Source organism: Hemiscyllium ocellatum, chromosome 13 (assembly GCF_020745735.1).
Source record: "Hemiscyllium ocellatum isolate sHemOce1 chromosome 13, sHemOce1.pat.X.cur, whole genome shotgun sequence".
In the NCBI taxonomy this organism is placed as follows: domain Eukaryota; kingdom Metazoa; phylum Chordata; class Chondrichthyes; order Orectolobiformes; family Hemiscylliidae; genus Hemiscyllium; species Hemiscyllium ocellatum.
In genome coordinates, this window is record NC_083413.1 from 81,800,865 (window position 1) to 81,820,066 (window position 19,202).

Sequence of the window (19,202 nt, forward strand, 5' to 3'; positions counted from 1 at the left end):
TTGGCCGGTGGTGAGATCCTTCATATGCATTTGATTGGTTTGCGCCACCACATGCTACTCTCAAAATTGGGCAGGTTATGGTGGGGGCAGGGGGAGGGGGGGGAAGTCACACATCTCTCTGCTGGAATTTGCCTTTGCAAAGGAAGTCTGAAGAAAGATGCAATGGTTGTTGTCCTGGTTTGTACCGAGCAGCTGCGTGACACAGGTCTCTGTGGTCTCCGTCAGTTTTCCAGGACACACACTAAGACAAACATTGTCTGTGCCTAGAGAACCATCAACTCGATTAAAGATGAAAGATTTGGTCTGCCCGAAACTTGTTCTTTCAGAACAAGGAATGGATCTCGACTGAGTGTTGCACACTGGCACATTCCAAGGACTGTGCTGAGGGACACACCAAAACTTGGGGTACCAAGGTACATTGGGAAAAGACCACTGTTTGAGGTTCCTGCTGACATTAATTGGCAGCCCATTCAGTTATTGGATCTTCCTAGTTCCTCAAAGTATGTAAATATAATCTTGTGTGTGAAAAGATGTGTTTGGTTTTTGGATAGATGGGAAGGAAGATGTACAGGTGGGAGAAGTTCCCATCTATTCACTCTGACGTATCACTATCACCCCCATCTGCATCCTCATATTGTCTTCCCAGCTACCTTCCCCCAGCCCCACCCCCACATCGCCCTCCTATTTATCGCTTAGTCACCCCCCACCCTCCTCCCAACATTCCTGATGAAGGGCCTATGCCCAAAACATCAACTCTCCTCCCTCCCTGCCTGAACTGCTGTGCTTTTCCAGCACCACCCTTTTTGACTCAGTTGGTGGTGTGAGCACACCTTAACCAGGGCTGTCTGTTTAAGTCACAGAAGCCATTGTGTCAATACACCCACCAGCACTGGCATTCTTTCCACCAACTCGAGGACAGGAAACTCTGTCCACTAAAAGCTCAAGAGTCAGTTCCTGAGAACCATGAGTCCCATCCCTCCCTCCTTTCTTTCTCCTCTCTCCGCTTCCCTTCATCCCCTTCCGGCCCCACTCGCCTCTGCCCCCTCCTCCCATGCCCCCTCCCCTACCCCCGTACCCTCCTCCCATACCCCCTCCCCTACCCTTGTACCCTCTTCCATATCCACTCCCCTGGCCTCCATCCCCTCCTCCCTGGACAGATGCATTGCCTCCATTTCCCGCACTTTCACCCTTGAACCCCACTCCTCCAACCATAACAAGGATAGAACCCCACTTATCCTCAGCTTCCACCCCATCGATCTTTGGATACAATGCATCATCCTCCACCATTTCTGCCACCTACAGACCTCACCTCCCCCCTCACCTTCATCCAAGGCATCAGAGGATTTTTCCACATCAGGCAGAAATTTTCCTACACATCCAAATACCTCATCTGCTGTGTCCATTGCTCTCAATGTGGTCTTCTCCATATTGGAGAGACAGGACACCAACTTGTGGAACGTTTTGGAGACCATCTCAGGGACACACACACCAAACAACCCCACCACCCTGTGGCCAAATACTTCAACTCCTCCTTCCTTTCCACTAAGGATTTGCAAATCCTGGGCCTCCTCCACCACTAAATCCTAGCCACCTGATGACTGGAGGAAGAACGCCTCATCTTCCACCTTGGGACCATTCAACCACACGGCATCAATGTTGATTTCACCAGTTTCCTCATCTCGCCTCCCCCCTCCTTATCGCAGATCCAACCCTCCATCTTGGCACTGCCCTCCTGGCCTCCGTCCCCTCCTCCCTGCCCTTCATCCCCTCCTCCCATAACCCCTCCCCTTCCCCGTCTCCTCCTCCCTTCCCCGTCCAGTCCTCCATCTCCTCCTCCCATACCCCTTCCCCTCTTCTACTGTCACCCCCCCATCTTTTCACCCTCCCCTCCTCCCTCTCTCCCCTATTTTCCCTTCGCCCTCCTTTCTTTACCCCTGCTACCTCTCCTCTTCCTCCCCTCCGCACTACACTCCTCTCTCTCCCCCTCCCTCCATCATTCCCATCCTCTCCCTCTCCTCCATCTCACTCCTCCCTGTTCCCCCACCTTCCCTCCCTGTAGCCGCCCCATTGTCTCTCCCACCAGCAGCACACAACCCCTGCCTCACTGTCGACCAATAGGGTGCGCCGACCCTGCTGTCCTGACCAATCACCGCCCCCTTCTGCCTCCCAGCCAATTGCTTCCAGGAGTGATGTTTCCATCCGGCCAATGGAAATCCTGACCGCACATCGTAGATCGCCATTGGGTAGCGTGGCGGGGCAGGCTCAGCCAATCAGGGGGCGGTGCGGGGCTGAGGGGGAAGATGGCGACGCTGGAGGACGGTTGGCTGCAGCGGCGCTGAGAGTGGAGGTGAGGGAAGAGAAAGAACAGCAGGAGCGAGGGAAAGGGGGAAGAGAAAGATAAAAATAAAAGAGAAAGAAGAAAAGAGAAAGAGAGGAGAGGCGAGGCGGGGAAAAGCGAGGGAGAGAGAGTAAAGGAGAGGGAGTGAAGGGGTGAGGATGAATGCATTGAGATTTAAGAAGATTGTGAAAATAGATTCGTGGGAACAAAGAACAAATATGGTTAAGTGTTGCTTGTCTTTGTCGGAGTGCTAATTGCCCTAACACCCTGCTGGATCCAGACCAGGGGGTGTGGGCAGGGTTGTGGCTGGTGCTGTGGTATGAAGTGGTGCTAGGCGTTGTTTCGGTCGAGTTAAAAGGGAGAAATCGTACGGAGTGTCGTTTTGACACCCTTTCGTGAGTCTGAGGTGTAACTGCAAAACTCCAGGCTCCTATTGCAGCCCAGTCCTTGTGAAATACTGAACTTAAAGTTACTATGTTTTAGATGGAACACCAATCGGAGGCTAAATTGATTTGGAAGATACGCTGTTATGGTTGTTGACCTTTCTTTAAAGCTTCCATTCTGCAATGTAACCTCCAGAATTAACCAGGAGCATGGTGATAAGCGCTTTCCATAGGATACTTCTGAATCTTATGAGCAAACATTCTGAAAAGTCAACTTGGAAAATTAAAATTTGCTGTAATTTTCCAGTGAAGGTGAAACTGTAACTCTAGTATTTGTGTAAAGCTACTTTGCTCATTTTCATACACATGAGTTTATGTTGACAAAAGCTCCATGAAGCAAGTAGTGTTCAAAATTATTGAAGGCTGAGTAAAAGTAGTGATCTATAGTTATGTTTCAGAATGGATTTGGGGATTATAAATTTGCAGAAAGGTTTTGGGGTTGAACATTTTGGTGAGAGTAGATGCCGAAAGTTTGGATGATGACAGATCACCTGTTAAGTGGATGTGTCCAGGCTTGTTTTTCAAATAATGAAAGTATTGGGTATTGCTCAGGCCAAAGGGTTGTTGTAACAGTACCTTGAGTACCTTTGGATCGAGTTCTGATGAAGGTTGCTGACCTGAAACACTGACTCTGCTTTCTCTCCACAGAGTTGAAAATGTGTTGCTGGAAAAGCACAGCGGGTCAGGCAGCATCCAAGGAGCAGGAAAATTGTTGTTTTGGGCAGAGCCCTCCACAGATGCTGCTGGTCCTGCTGAGTTTCTTCAGCACTTTGATTTTGCTTTGGCTTTCTAGCATCCACATTTCTTTTTTTCTCCCCCCTTGTGTGGTTTTTGATTTTAACACCTTCACTGCTTTCCCAGCAGTGATTAGGTAAGTCAGCACAGATCCTGAAACCTCCTAGTTGGTGATGTTATATGTTGGTAGTTAGTGCATTTTGTCATTTTAAACCTTAATTTGGCGAATTGACTTTAGATGAGAAAAGAAGTGTGGCTCGTTTGTACAGGTTTGCAATCTTCATCAAATACATGACATTTGCAGGACCTTTTAAGAACATGCTCATCACTAATTTTTGATTTAAATGCTTTTGAAGTTAGTGTTCAAGGATGTGCTAGTCCATTTTGAAAGTCGGTTTCTTTGTTTCAGATGGATGGCACTGTGGCTAGCACTGCTGCCTCACAGCGCCAGGGACCCAGGTTCAATTCCCACCTCTGGTGACTGTGTGGAGTTTGCACATTCTCCCTGTGTCTGGGTGGGTTTCCTCCGGATGGCCTGGTTTCCTCCCACAGTCCAAAGATGTGCAGGTTAGGTGAATTGGTTATGCTAAATTGCCCATAGTCAGGGGTAAATATAGGGAAGGGGAATGGGTCTAGATAGGTTACTCTTCGGAGAGTTGGTGTGGATTTGTTGGGCCGAAGGGCCTATTTCCATAATGTAGGGAATTTTAATCTATGTCTGTACATCTGTGACTACTGTCCTTTCTGCAAAACCCACGGAGAGTTCTTCACTCGAAGATACTTTTGTATTTCACAGCACAGTTTGAAGAAAAATTAGTGATTTGTGGAAACTGAAAGAATGGCAGAAGGTGTAAAATCAGAACCAAAAACAGGAATTGCTGGAGAACCTCAGCAGGTCTGGGAGCATTTGTGCAAAGAAATCTGAGTTAACATTTCTGGTCGAGTGCCCTTCCTCTGAACTCAGATGGTGACTTGTGGTCATCCTGAGAAAATGAAAGATGTTATGTAAATGTATTTGTGTCTGTCTTTCCTCTGTCTACTACAAGATTCTGTTGTATCTCTCACTAATATCTGTTCCAGTATTTTTAAGTGACTTGGCTTTCCACAGCTCCAAGCAAAGTAGTACAATCTGTATGTGCTGAGACTGAGAGAGAGATGGTCAGAAATAGACAGATGTGAATGCACTTTATTAAGCTGAGTGATCAGTTTGTAAATAGTTCCTTTGTCAAAAGTATAAGCAGAGAAGAGAGTGTATTAGAATAGCTTATGATGCTGGTCTGGTCCAATCTTTAATACTTCAATGGTTTGTCCTTTTGTCCATCTCCCTGATTTCAGCTGTAATGTGATATTGGCATATATTATATTTTATAAAATATTATGTCTTGCACCAAAGTAGCTTGTGTGTAATTTGGCCATGACCTGGCAAATGTATCAGTTTGATAGTTTTTTTTTCCCAGGCAACATCTGCTGCCTGTTGGTGAGCTATGGATGAGATGGAGGGAACGTATCGTGTGCTGCAGACTCCAGGGGCTAGACTCGGAACACAGACAAATGCAGCGATCAGTACGTTGGAGCCAGGGCAAAGCCTCTCTCTGGCATCATCTCAGAAAGCCCGGGGCAAAGGAATCCAACTTACAGTCCTGTTGCTGGATGATGTACAGGAGCAAGTTGAAGTTGAGGTGAGAATTTTATTTTCAAAGTAGAAGTTGAGTAGTTTTGCTAATTTATGCTTTTTCTTTTGGAATGAATAATGGCAACCATTGCTTATAAAGGTATCCTTTATCTGCTGTTAGGAATTACAAGATACAACAAAAGTAAGGTCCAACTGATAGTCCCATCATCAGCCTGGCACAATGATAACGGGTATGATACCTTAATGTGCAGAGATTTGTGATCCATAGTTGCCAAGTTGCCTGTTCTACTCCAGCATGCATACTTGTCATGGATCTTCAATTCACTACTTTGTTAAAGTGTCCCATTCAATCACTTGATTATATCATCTTTGATTGGATTATCTGTTGAGGTTTGCATGGCATACTATATTACCCCAAGGACCATTGCAAATGTTTTTGATACTTCCATTTTTGCAATGATTGGCTAGCTGGTACTTTGGAACTAATTCATGAATGTGAGCCAACCCCATGATGAAAGTAGGGGAGCAAGTTGGATAAATACCTGTTATCAAATAGATCACAGCAGTTGTGGTATTTAAGATGGTGTCACAGTATAGTATTTATGTTTAGCTTTAGAACTTGATCTGAGAACTAAATTTGCTAGTTTGCATCCCCACTGTTTCTCAAGAGTGAATTAATTTTGTCCTAAAAGTGGTATGTCCAGTGGTAAATTCTTTATCTATTGTCACTTAAAATTTGAAATGCGCTGAGTGTGAAGCAAATTTCTATGGAACCTATGTAGAATTCAGTGTTGACTTACAGTTGTGGATTGTACATCAATAGTTAAATATCAAGCACAAAAGGTGCTAGATTGTGATGGTCAATTACTAAGTCACCAGATGGGCAAAGAACAAAATTTAATTGAATTGTCACATCAGTCGAGGTGTGTTGCGATATGCTTGACTATGAGCATACAGTTGTTTGTCTAGGTAGCACATTTAAATTTGAGAGTTTGGTCTCCTATATGCTGTCATTGGCAAATTTCACTTATACATACCAATGTGTTCTCCTCCTCCCACCCCTGACCATATTGGTAAATAGGTAATTCCTCAAGGACTTGCTCCTATCTTGCAAAAGCCTAATTAACTTTTCGTCACATGTAAATTACTTTTATATTAAAAGGCTTCTAATAATGCACAGTTGAGTCAGATCCTTTGTAGTCACTGCTTCTTGAGCATTTTAAAATTCTTGCCATGAATAGATGCACAGCAGAGCTTCAGGGTCCAAGTAATAGTGTTGAATAATTGAATTAGGATGGTAGTCAGGTGACTGACCTCTTCAACTTGGAAAAGGGTAAGATTGTTAGAATTCGACACAATATGAAATGACAGTCATCTTTTTCTGTAGGACTAAACTCGATCTAGGGGCTGTGAAAGGAAAGGTTGGAATAGCTGTTGTGAAGAATGACATCCCAACACTGAGCAGTACTTAGTAGTGTGTTGGGTCGATCAATGCATATAAAAACCTTGAAGACATTGTGTCTAGTTACTTGATGTGATGGTGCATGTTACGTTGTACTCTGGATGCTGTAAATCTGAAACAAAAACATAAATTGTTGAAAAAGCTCAGCTTCTGTGAAGAGAAATCAGAGTTAGTGTTTTGAGTCTGGTGACCCTTCCTTGGAACTCCCGAAGGCCTCTCTTATCCATGTCCTGTTTTGGCAATTACATTTTATAGTCCTGAGGAATGTTTGGTTGGGTAAATAATTCCTGACCTTTCAACGTCAGTTATCTTGGAATTCCCATTACAGGAGATTTGCACTAGGATTAATACTGATATTTAATCAGTATTGATAAGTTAATATTTAAGCAAGTTGTAGAGGAAATATGACCAGCCGAGCAGCTTCAGACAGGGAAGAAAGCAAAACTTAGTGGGAGGCAGAAAATTCAGAGAGAGTTTTGTAAATTGGAGCAAAAGATGTTTGACACTGGAAGATTAAAAAAAAAGCCTAAATGTGACTCATTGGACTTGAATAACAGTCATATTTGACTGAAAAGCGCAACTGATTTCTCCTCCAAAGGCTGCTAAACCTGCTGAATATTCTCAACATTTCCTGTTTCCTTTCAGATTTGTGACATCTGCAATATTTTGTTTTTAAGAGGAGTTTGGTTTCACTTAATGATATTTACATAAAACAAGGAGTCTAGTGAATAAAATAGATGAGTTGAGGATGCAGACTGACACATGGAAGTATGATTTGACTTTAGTGATTATGAGCCACTTTTAAATATGACTAATGTTTTCAGGTGAAATAGAAAGGCTTAACATAGGAACGTTTGAGGACTCTGGGACTACTCTCAATGGAGTTTAGAAGGTTGGGGGGGGGTGTTGGGGGAAGTCTGATTGTGCAGGATATTCTGTATGCTGCAAGATTTAGAGTGGACATTGCGAAGATGTTTCCTTTGGCAGGAGAGACGAGGATCCGAGGGCATAGCTTTAGAGTAAAGGAAAGACTCTTTAGAATGGAGTTAAGGAGAAACTCCTCCAGCTAGAGAGTGATGAATCTGTTGAATTCATTGCTACAGAAGGATTTGGAGGTCTGGTCATTGAATATATTTAAACCAGGGATAGATAAGTTCTTGATTGCCAAGGGATTAAAAGGTTATGGGGTTGAAAAACCTATCACCCATGATTGAATGGCAGAGCAGACTTGATGGGCTGAATGGCTTAATTTCTATTCCTATGTCTTAGTCTTATTGTCTAAAGACTGATTTTAAAAAACAAAACTCTAATATTAACGAAAGAAACCATTCCAACCAAGGTAGGGACAGTCAAACTGCTGGGAGTGTATTCTGTAAACATGTGAACAGTCATGGGCATATGAAAGAGTAAATTTGGAGGCATATTTCTGACAAATGCAAATGAATAAGGCAATAACAAGGACGTACTTTTATCTAGCCCCTCTCATGGAATGTAATGTCCCAAGATGCTTCACAGGACCATTATGAAAAAAAAAGGTCAGGTGCAAAGTCATCTAATGAGGTGTTAGGTCAGATGACTAATTGCTTGGTGTAAGGCAGGTTTTGGACAGTCTTCAGGGAAGAAAGTGAGATGGAAAGCTATAAGGAGGATATTCCAGAATTTGAAACATAGCAGGTTAAAGGGAATGCCACAGGCTAAATTGAAAGCTGATTTAGGCAAATGTGGACAAACTTAGATTGAGTTTTGAGCTGGAAGAGGTTACGGAGGTGGGGAAAGATAAGATGATGGAGGTAATTGAAAAAATGGGATGAGAATTTTAAATTGAAAATGTTGCTTGAATGGGAACCAAAGTAGGCCAGCAAAAATTGGTGAGATGGGACCAGCTCAAGGCAGGTACTGCAAATGCTGGAAATCTGGTTCAAATATAGAATGCAGCAGAAACCCTTTGGCAGCATCTGAGGACAGAGGAATAGAGTTCATGTTTTCAATACAGTATGATTGTTGTTCGGAAACTTTCATTCTGCACAGATACTGCCAGATTTGCTGAGTTTCTTCAGCATTCTTTGTGTCTGTGATGGGGAGCTGGGACTAGCTGAGTTAAGATGTTTGAATCGCAGAGGGGAGTATTAAGAGGTTGACTGGAGTACATTTGAACTGTGGAGACTAAAGGTGACAAATGGATGTTTTTACAGGTGGGGGGGATGGAAATGTGGCATTATTATCGAGCCGCAGAGAGATCATCTTGGTTGTGTAAATATGAAGTCTGATCTCATAAGGGTTGTGAACAGATCCAAAGAAGAATTACACTGGATTCAAAGTGTTAACTCTTAACACACTTCAAAGATGTGCAGGTCAGGTGAATTGGCCAAACAAAAATTGCCCATAGTGTGAGGTGCATTGATCAGGGGTAAATATTGGGCAGGGGATTGGGTCTGGGCGCGTTACTCTTCAGAGGATTGGTGTGGCCTTTTTGGGTTGAAGAGCTTGTTTCCATACTGTAGGGAATTTAATCTAATCTAATCTTTCTTTCCCCACAGATGCATCCAGACCTGCTGAGTTTCTCTAGCACTGTTTTTATTACTTATTTGTTGACAAGGAAAGGGATAGAGTGTGGAGCTAGAGAACGGAGTTTTGGAGTAAAAGTGTGGAGTTTTGTTGACCTTGATGTTAATAGAGACACAGTCAGTGTAAAAACTACAACAGACAGAGAATTCCTAAATTACATTCAGAATCTTTTTTGGTCAATGTATGGCAAACCCCATGAAGGGTCACTTTTCTGAATTTAATCTTGGGGAATGAGGCTGGGCTCGTGAAAGAGCTTCTGATGGTATCGATCATAATTCAGTTGGTTAGCATTGTCATGAAAAAGGATAAAGACAAAATTGGGAGAATACACATTTCACTATACTGAGGAGTGATTTGGCAAAAGTAGATTGGAGCAGCTACTTAGTAGGGTAAGTTGGTGTCAGAACAATGGGAGGCATTCGAGATTTGAGGGTTTCGAGTGAACATCTTTACACAAAGAATGCGGGTGGGACAGCCAAATCTGTTTCCTAGATGACAAACTGCATGCAGAGTTAGATGAAGCTAAAAAGGAAAGCCTGTGTGATCTTAATATTGCAGAAAGCCTGGAGAAGCAGTAGTGGTAATGAAAGTAGAAGCAATAAAGGGAATGTGGAAAAATACTGGTAAATAAAAGTGAGGACTTCCTAACAATGTTTGAGGAATTCCTAACAATGTTTTATAAGTAAACAACGAGCAAGAGGATATCCCAGAAGAGGATGGGGTCTATTAAGGACCAGGAACATGAACTGTACACTTCAACTCCCCCTCCCACTCCACCAAGGACATGCAGGTCCTTGGACTCCTCCATCGCCAGACCATAGCAACAGGACGGCTGGAGGAAGAGTGCCTCATCTTCCGCCTAGGAATCCTCCAACCATGAGGGATGAACTCAGATTTCTCCAGTTTCCTCATTTCCCCTCCCCCCACCTTGTCTCAGTCAAATCCCTCGAACTCAGCACTGCCTTCCTAACCTGCAATCTTCTTCCTGACCTCTCCGCCCCCACCCCCACTCCGGCCTATCACCCTCACCTTGACCTCCTTCCACTTATCGCATTTCCAACACCACCTCCCTACCTTTTATCTTAGCCTGCTGGACACACTTTCCTCATTCTTGAAGAAGGGCTCATGCCCAAAACGTTGACTCTCCTGCTCCTTGGCTGCTGCCTGACCTGCTGCGCTTTTCCAGTAACACATTTTCAACTCTGATCTCCAGCATCTGCAGTCCTCACTTTCTCCTCTTACATGAACTGTATATAAAGGTGGATTATGAGTGACCTTGATTCTTGGCAGCTGTTTTCATAAAAGAGGGGACTTACGATCATGTGGTTAAGGAGGAAGAATGCGAAACATTGTTATAATGAGTACGGTAAGTGAGAAAATCTAAAATGGTTTGACATCTTTGGAAGTGGCTAAATTGCCAGAGGCGCAAGCTGTTATAAGAATCTTGAAGCTCTGACCACAATATTTCAGTTCTCCCTGGTCACAGGAATGCTGCCAGAGGATTGGAGGACTGACATAATTACACTGTTGTTTAAAAGGAAAAAGTGATACTCTGAGTAATTACAGGCTATTTAGTTAACTTGTGTTTTGGCCCAGGAACCAACCTATCTAACCAAACTACTACTCCAGTCTACACTCCAGTCATTCTTCAAAAGCCTTATTGACCAAAGCATGACCAAATTCACATTGAAAGCTTTAATTTTCACGGGCTTGCCCCTTGATTTGAAGGGTGTGTAACGAAGTACAGCTGACTCAAAACTAACTGATAGAGCAACGTAGAGGCGATTCACTCAGCATAAACTCATATGCAGCATGTTAAAGTATCTGATAGCACTGTAAGCTGAACAGTGTATTTTTTTAAAAAAAATTTAGGTTGTCCGAGCAGTTCAAACTCTGATAATGCTGTTTTTTTCCATCCACCCTCAGTTTGTCTTCCTTCACCACCCAGGTTTCTTAAAGTAGTTGAAATACTCATAGAATCCTTAGTGTCAAAACAGGCCCTTTGGCCCAGCAAGTCCACACCTACACTCATTCCCCTACCTTATTATCCTACATTTATCCCTTACTAATGCACCAGCACATCCCTGAACACTATGGGAAATTTAGCATGGCCAGGCCACCTAAGTCTGCATGTTTTTGGATTGTGGGAAGAAACAGGAGCACCCAGCGGAAACCCACGCAGGCGTGGGGAGAAAGAATGTGCCAACTCCACACAGATAGTCGCCCAAGGCTGGAATCGAACCAGAGTCCTGGTGCTGTGAGGCAGCAGTGCCAGCCGTCCAGCCACCATGCCGCCCCCAAACAATCCCTACAGTGTGGGAGCAGGCCAATTGGCCCATCAAGTGACACACTGACACTCCGAAGAGCATCCCACCAGACCCACCCCCTGGTTAATCCCTGCACACTGGGGCAATTTAATATGGCCAGTCCACCCTAACCTCACATCTTTGTGACCATGAGAAAAACCAAAGCACCAGGAGGAATCCCACACAGACACTGAGTGGGGAGGAATGTGCAGACTCTATACAGACATTCGCCTGAGGGTGGAATCGAGCCCTGATCCCTGGTGCTGTGAGGCAGCAGTGCTACCCAGTGAACCACCATGCTGCATACAATTAGCAAGAGCTTTAGGACAAATCTCAGGGCGCAATCCCTGGCTTAGGAGGCTAGTGTCTTGTCCATTAGGCCACTTGGCCGCAGCGTCATCAGAAACCTCCTGATCGCTAGTTGGATGGGGAAAAACTGCTTGGTATGGCACTCAACCACCAGACCAGAAAGAATCATAGAATCCGTGCATGGCTAAAAGAAGCCATTCGGTCCATTGACTTGGCTCTGACCTTCCCAGAGCATCCCACCCAGAATCAGCTGATCCTCCCTGTCCTCCACTTATCGTAGCTAACCCACCTACCCTGAACATCTCTAGACAATCTAGCTAACTGGAGCATCTTTGGAATGTGCGAGGAAATGGGTGCACCTGGAGGAAACCCACATAAGCTTCACACACTGAGGATGGGATTGAACCCGTGTCCCTGGTGCAGCAGTGCTAGCCATTATGCCACCCTAATATCCTATGTTTAATTCCTGATTAATCTTCTCAAGGAATCTGAGTGGCACAATGGCTGATTTGGTAGTGAACAGGTTGTGGATTGACTGCAGGCAGGATTAATAATTGTTGATGATCTTCCCTCAGAAATGATGAGGGTGGGAAATAGAAATGATTCTTTAAACCCATAAATTGTATAGTAAAGTAATATTTTGAGTAATATGTGCATTTGAACACTTTGTTGGTAGAAATCCCTTGTGCCCAAGACTAACGCTTTGTGCAACAGTAGAGGTGCACCACTGAGTAGCCTACTTTTAATATTTTTAAATCAGGTGTTCGAGTACAGTGTGAAAGTCTGATAGTACAACTAGCAGGGCTTTCTTCACAAGTAATATTGCTGACTTGTAGTGTCAGTGTCCTGCAAAGAGTGAGGTGAAGAATTTGTTAAATTGTTGCTTGGTGTAATTAGATTTGTTGACATGCCTCTGAGAACATAGGTCAGTGTGATAGTGGATGCTGTGTTCTGCATGGTATTGTTCTAGGCAGTGGATTTATAATAGACTTGACCTTGATGGGCAGCTGGAAGCTGTAAACAGCAGGCTGAAGAGAATGTTGAACTATGGACTAAATGATAGTGGTTTTGGGATAAAAGCTGGCAGGACACTGGGAAAACTCCCTTATCCTCCAAGTGATGTTGGATCTTTTAATGTACCCTTAAAACCAGCTGCACCTCCCTGATTAGCATTTCCAATGGATGACCGCCTCAGAGCTGCATGTAGTGCAAAGCTATCCTTAGATAATTAATTAAATCTCTAATTCTAGACCATGAGCTATTTCTTTTCAGCAATACATCAACTGTTCTACTTGCATAATGGAGATTAGACTTTTGTGTGTCTGCGTGCGTCTTGTGTGTATACTTTTGAAAACTAATTCAGGATTTTCAGGGTGTCACGGTAGCATTGCAGCCTCAGCGACAGGGACCTGGACTCGATCCCATCCTTGGGTGACTGTGTTGAATTTTGTCCGATGCTCAGGTTTCCTTCCATAGTCCAAAGATGTGCAGGCTAGGTGGATTGGCCATGGGAAATTGTCTGTAGTGTCCAGGGATGTGTAGGCTTGATGGATTAGCCATGTTAAAAATGTGGGGTTATGGGGATCAAGTTGGGGAGGCGGCGGGGGGGTGTGTGTGTGTGTTGGGGAGGGGTAGCGTGGTCTGAATGGGATACTCTTCAGAGGGTCAGTGCAGACTCAGTGGTCTCTTTCTGCACTGTGGGGATTCTATATCTTGGCAAATTAGCTGCCATATTTCTTGCTTAATTCTGTGTTTTGTATTGCTGTCAGTGTGTGTTTTTAGGGATACTGTTATAACCAGAGCAGCTGTGTTCACTCCATGAACCTGTTCTGTAAACAATTAGATTTGAGGAATGTCTTTGAACTAAAAATTGCTACTGAAAAATATTTGCTTAATGATTGAGCAGTCTCTGTGCATGAAAGGTGTATAGTAACATTACAATTCCCAAACTCTGCTTCATTTGTTCTTTTCAGTATTTACTGTAATTTGTTTGTTCATGGTATCTTATTGACCAACGGACCCGAACCCCAAGTGTAATTGGGCATACGTTTTCTAGCTTTTACTGTGTAAAGATACTTTGTTCCATCTTTTACTGGTTCAAAATGGATAACATAGCATTACTTACTTTAACATCTATTTGCTGAGTTTCACTCGTTTGTGTAATCCAGCGATAATCTCCAGTAATGTTGCACTTTCGTTCTCCGGTGTTTAAGATGCTGCTTAATGTTGCAATGTCAGGTAAACTTGAATATGGCTTTCTTTCAATCAATCACCCAATTTGTTAGTAAAAATGGTGGACTGTTAAGGCTTCACAACAGAATCTTGCGAGATACCCTGTCTCACATCCTGTAAATTTGAGAGTGCTTGTCCATTATCCCTACTCTTGTATCCTGACGTTCAATTCGTTTCCAAACTAAATGAGTAAGTTGCTTTAAATTCTATGAATTCTGATCAGCTAGCAGACTGTATGGGAGATGCCTTTGGAAGTTTATGTAAATAAAATACAGACTATAATCACCTCTTCAAAAATATTCAGTTGGACTTTCCGGGCATTTGCTGCTCCATACTGATTATTTATTTTTTTCCAACACTCCTTGATTAGTCGAGAGTTTCTCTTCAGCATTTTTTGTACACTTATGCTATGTTTCATTCTAGATCTTAATCACTTCCTGCCAATACGTTGGGTCTAAAATTCCTGGTTTTCCTTCTCTGAGCTTTCTTTAAAAAAAGCGAGATTTCCAAATCTAAAGAAACATTTCTCAGTCAAGAGAAGTTTGGAGAATAAAGTGGAGGATGATAAAAAAGCCATTTAAAAAAAAACTGTCTCATGATGACTTGAACAGCTTTAAAGAGAGGGTAGAAAATGTGGGAACGATTACTTGGAGTCTTTCCAGCATCATCTAACTGAAGAATATTTAAATATCTGAATTGGCGTTCTGTTTCCAGTATTGTGAAATATGATCTTTGTATGGGGGAATGTAATAATGGAAATCTGTGTGTGGTTTCATTGAACACTTGGTGTTGCACACTCTGGCAGTATATAGAGTTCAACAGGAAGTATTGCATTTTTAAAAAAAAAAGACTCCATTCAGTGGTCTACTGCTTTTTGAAAAAGTGATTTGAGTTTTACACTGCAGTGTGTTTGGCGTTTGTTTAAAATACTCTTGCGCTTTTGTCATATCACTATAGAGAGCTCATTGCGCCACTTAGCTCCTAGAGTCAGAGAGATGTACAGCATGGAAACAGACCTTTTTGATCCAACTCGTCCATGCCGACCAGATATCTCAATCCAGGTACACCTGCCAGCACCTGCCCCATATCCCTCCAAACCCTTCCTATTCATATTTAAAAGGCATCTGGATGAGTATATTGCAATTGTACTAGCCTCCACCACTTCCCCTGGCAGCTCATTCCATACATGTACCACCCTCTGTGTGAAAAAGGTGCCCCATAGGCCTCTTTTATATCTTTCCCCTCTCAGCCTAAACCTATGCCTCCAAGTTCTGAACGACCTCACCCCAGGGATGATACTTTGTCTATTTATCTTATCCATGCCCCTAATGATTTTATAAACCTCTATAAGGTCACCCCTCAGCCTCCAATGCTCCAGGGAAAACAGGCTCAGCCTCTCCCTATAGCTCAAATCCTCCAACCCTGGCAACATCCTTGTAAATCTTTTCAGAACCCTTTCAAGTTTCACAACATCTTTCTGATAGGAAGGAGACCAGAGTTGCACGCAATATTCCAACAGTGGCCTAACCAATGTTGTGGCTGTACAGGACGTGATCTCCCAACTCCTGTACTTAATACTCTGACCAATAAAGAAATGCATATCAAATGCTGTCTTCACTATCCTATTTACCTGCGACTCTACTTACAAGGAATTATGAACCTGCACTCCAAGGTCTCTTTGTTCAGCAGCACTCCCTAGGACTGTACTAAGCAGTGTATAAGTCCTGCTAAAATTTGCTTTCCCTGTCGTTATTAACTGTCTGTTGGAAATTGGGTTCAGTTGGTGCTTTAATCCTTCTCATTTTTGGAAAGATTAAAACTTGTGCTTGGCATTTGAATCTGTATTGCTGCTGGAAATGAATTCCACGTGCTTTTCCAGAGGTAGCTACTTGTAAATTATCTGTTTAAAGTGGCAATGGTCTCATGTATTAAAGCTATTTATTCGTCTGGGAGTGATTTTCGATATTTTCTGTCTGCAGTGGCTAGTAGGCTATCTCAGCCTCTGTGGCACTTACGTCTGTGCTCAAGGTTAAGTGGAGCTTGCTATCGCTGCAGTCTACTTGGCATGTATCTGGCACAGAAGAATGGAACTTGTGTGGGTGTAGTTATTTTCTGGACTGGTTGAACCTGACTCTGATTCCCCGGTGTGTATTGTATTAGCAGTGGTATGTTTTTAATTAATCCTGCTTTCCATGTAAAGACCTGATGGCGGTTATCATTTTTCAGAGGGAGTGCAATTCTGTATATTTCATTTAGGCCTTTGGGAATGAGGTTTGCTTATTTTTGCAACGTGAGATAACATTGTGTTTCCCATATTTGGATGCCTCTACACATGCTATATGATTCCATTACTGATGAAGTTAGTGTACACCAGACTGGGGTGCCTGATGGCTCAGTGGTTAGCGCTATTGTCACACAGCACTAGGGTCCCAGGTTCAATTCCAGTCTGTGTCTGTGTCTGTGTCTGTGTCTGTGTCTGTGTCTGTGTCTGTGTCTGTGTCTGTGTCTGTGTCTGTGGAGTTTGCACATTCTTCCCATGTCTGCGTGGGTTTCCTCCGAATGCTCCGGTTTCCTCCCACAGTCCAAAGACGTGCAGGTCAGGTGAATTGGCCATGCTAAATTGCCCATAGTAATAGGTGCATTAGTCAGAGGGAAATGGGTTTGGGTAGATTACTCTTCGGAGGGTCGGGTGTGGACTGGTTGAGCCAAAGGGCTTGTTTCCACACTTAGGGAATCTAATCTTAAAAAAAAACCTTCTAGCAAAGCATCTCTGGCAAATTGCTAGGTAGCAAATGGCTGACCCTTGTTTTCACCTCCAACAAGTCCACACCGACCCTCCGAAGAGTAACCCACCCAGACCCATTGCCCTCCTCTATATTTACCCCTGACTAATGTACCGAAAACTATGGGCAATTTAGCATGGGCAATTCACCTGACCTGCATATCTTTGGATTATGGAAAGAAACCCACACAGACACGGGGAGAATGTGCAAACTCCACCCAGGCAGCTACCTGAGGCGGGAATTCAACCCGGGTCCCTGGTGCTAACCGCTGAGCTACCATGTTGCTCAATAGCTCCCAGGGAGTCTTTATGCCCCTGAACTGCAGAATCTGTGTCCCCAGTCCCTGGACGTCGATGCAGTGAATAAATAGAACTGAGGCCCTTTGCAGCGAGCCAGCAAGCAGAATAGGGGCAAGGGGAGTGGTAGGGCTGACATGTTGCTTGAATTTGTAGACCAATCTCTCAACAGCACTGGTCCATTCTCTTGATGATGACGAAGTGCAACTCTTCCGCCAACAATATCAAGAACAAAAATGGAGATGCACATTGCAGAGGCAGGCCCTAAACACTAAACAACTTAAAAATGAAGCAACCACAAGATTTAAAGCAAGGACTATACAATTAAAAAAGGCAGTGGAGTTTTGGTCTTGTTGAATGCAAAGCGGTGCAAGTTCATTGGCCTTGTATAAAGCTCTGGCCAGACCCCATTTAGAGCGCTGCGTTCAGTCCTGGACATTTATACCTCAGGAACAATGTATCAGACTTATGTGGAAGTGGAGTACAGATTCACCAAAATAACTGTGGCCTTGGAGACTTAAACTATAAGGACAGGTTGCAGAAACTAGACTTGTGTTCCCTCGAGTATAGCAGATTAAGAGTTATCTAATTAAGGTATTTAGAATGATTAAAAGATTTAGTAGAGCAGCGAGAATTTCCTCTGGTGCCGAAGCCCTTACAAGGGAAATGGTTGTATAGTGTTCAAGGTGGAGCTAGACTGTTAAGTGGTGATGTCTAGAAATGCTTATTTGCATAAATCTGGTGTAAATCTGGAACTCTACCCTTCCCTTCCCTTCTCTTCCAGGAGGCATTTGATATTTATTGGATAAGATGTAGAAGGTCGCAGGAGGTGGATGGAGCTAAGATCCAGCTCAGTCATTATCCAATTGTGTTGTGGGGCAAGTTTCAGGGATTGGGTGATCTGTTCCTCTTATGTACTTTCACCCCCTTCAGTGTGATTTTTGATATTGACGGCCTGTAGAGAGAGGCTTTGTGGCTCACAAGGGAGGTCGTAAAGCCAGCAAATCGTGGTCGGATATAATGGTTATAATACCGTTGTGGAGTCAGCCAGCACAGGCCGAGGCCCCCCCCCCCCATTGTAGCCTACACCCTACAGAGTCCCATTATTTGCTTGATTTCTGTAGTTTATAAATCGATTTTCATAAATTTAGGTATGGGGGAAGGTGTGGTATGGGTCATTGTTTGTGTGTGCTTATGACTTTTGAGAGCTGTCTCGTTGTACTTTGAAAGAAAAGCTTCTGTTCTATTCTTTGTTTGTTGACCATTTTCTTTTAAGGTAAAAGAAAAAAGATTAATGAGCCAAATTCCTCCTTACTAATTTCTAAACCATTTTTAACAAAAGGTCTTTAGGTTGAAGTGTACCAATTATATAGAGATGTGTTAATGCTGTTGACAGCGTTTCCTTTGTTTCTGGATCTCTTTGTCACCTTAAGTGTTGCTGACACTCCGTCATCTTGCACAACCTCTCTTCCATTCCCCACCCTTGTAGCATTGCTCTCTTGTGATCCTGTTCTTTCTTTATTAGAGCACCTCATCTCTTGTAATACTCTTCCTAGCCCTAAACGATTGACCCTTGTGCTTTCATCCTTGTACTCCTCTCCTTCCTCATTTCATTATTGCTTTCCTGTTATTGATAGCTGTGGGCATGCGTTCAGCTGCTATGCACATGCTGATCTCACATAACTTTAACTGTCTGTGACCATCCTTGACTCTGAGATTGTTAAAGTACTGTGTGATAGCCTGAGCAATATTGCAAATGAGCTGGAATTCTAATTATGCTGAATGTTACCAAGGTTAGTCAATCTAGTGGTTACATTGCCGCTAGTTTCATCTTTGTACCTGTTCCTTGAGCTGGATTTGAGGTTTCACTTCCATTATTTTACCATCTTTCTATCATTTTTCCATATGCATAGTACAGCATTATTCCTACCATGCCATGACTGCTGCTAAGGATCTCAACTTATCTGCTGTGATTGAGTTCACCAGGTCACTCAAATTTGTATTGCCTGCAAACTAACCCTTCCTCAACAATGCTGACCTATCACTCTTGACCTCTTTGTTTGTAAATCTTTCAGTAAGTTCACTGTAGTCCTATATTGT

General features: G+C 43.3%; 1 protein-coding gene across 2 annotated transcripts in view; it reads left to right on the forward strand.

The window, feature by feature from the left end:
* The first annotated feature begins 2,286 nt into the window (after positions 1 to 2,286).
* farp2 (FERM, RhoGEF and pleckstrin domain protein 2) overlaps positions 2,287 to 19,202 on the forward strand; it is a 193,049-nt gene continuing 176,133 nt past the window's right edge. For both annotated transcript variants that reach the window (XM_060835025.1, XM_060835026.1), the window contains exons 1-2: positions 2,287 to 2,347; positions 4,974 to 5,195. In XM_060835025.1, the coding sequence (XP_060691008.1) occupies positions 5,001 to 5,195 (195 nt within the window). In that variant the 5' untranslated portion in view covers positions 2,287 to 2,347; positions 4,974 to 5,000. The remainder of the gene's footprint in view (positions 2,348 to 4,973; positions 5,196 to 19,202) is intronic.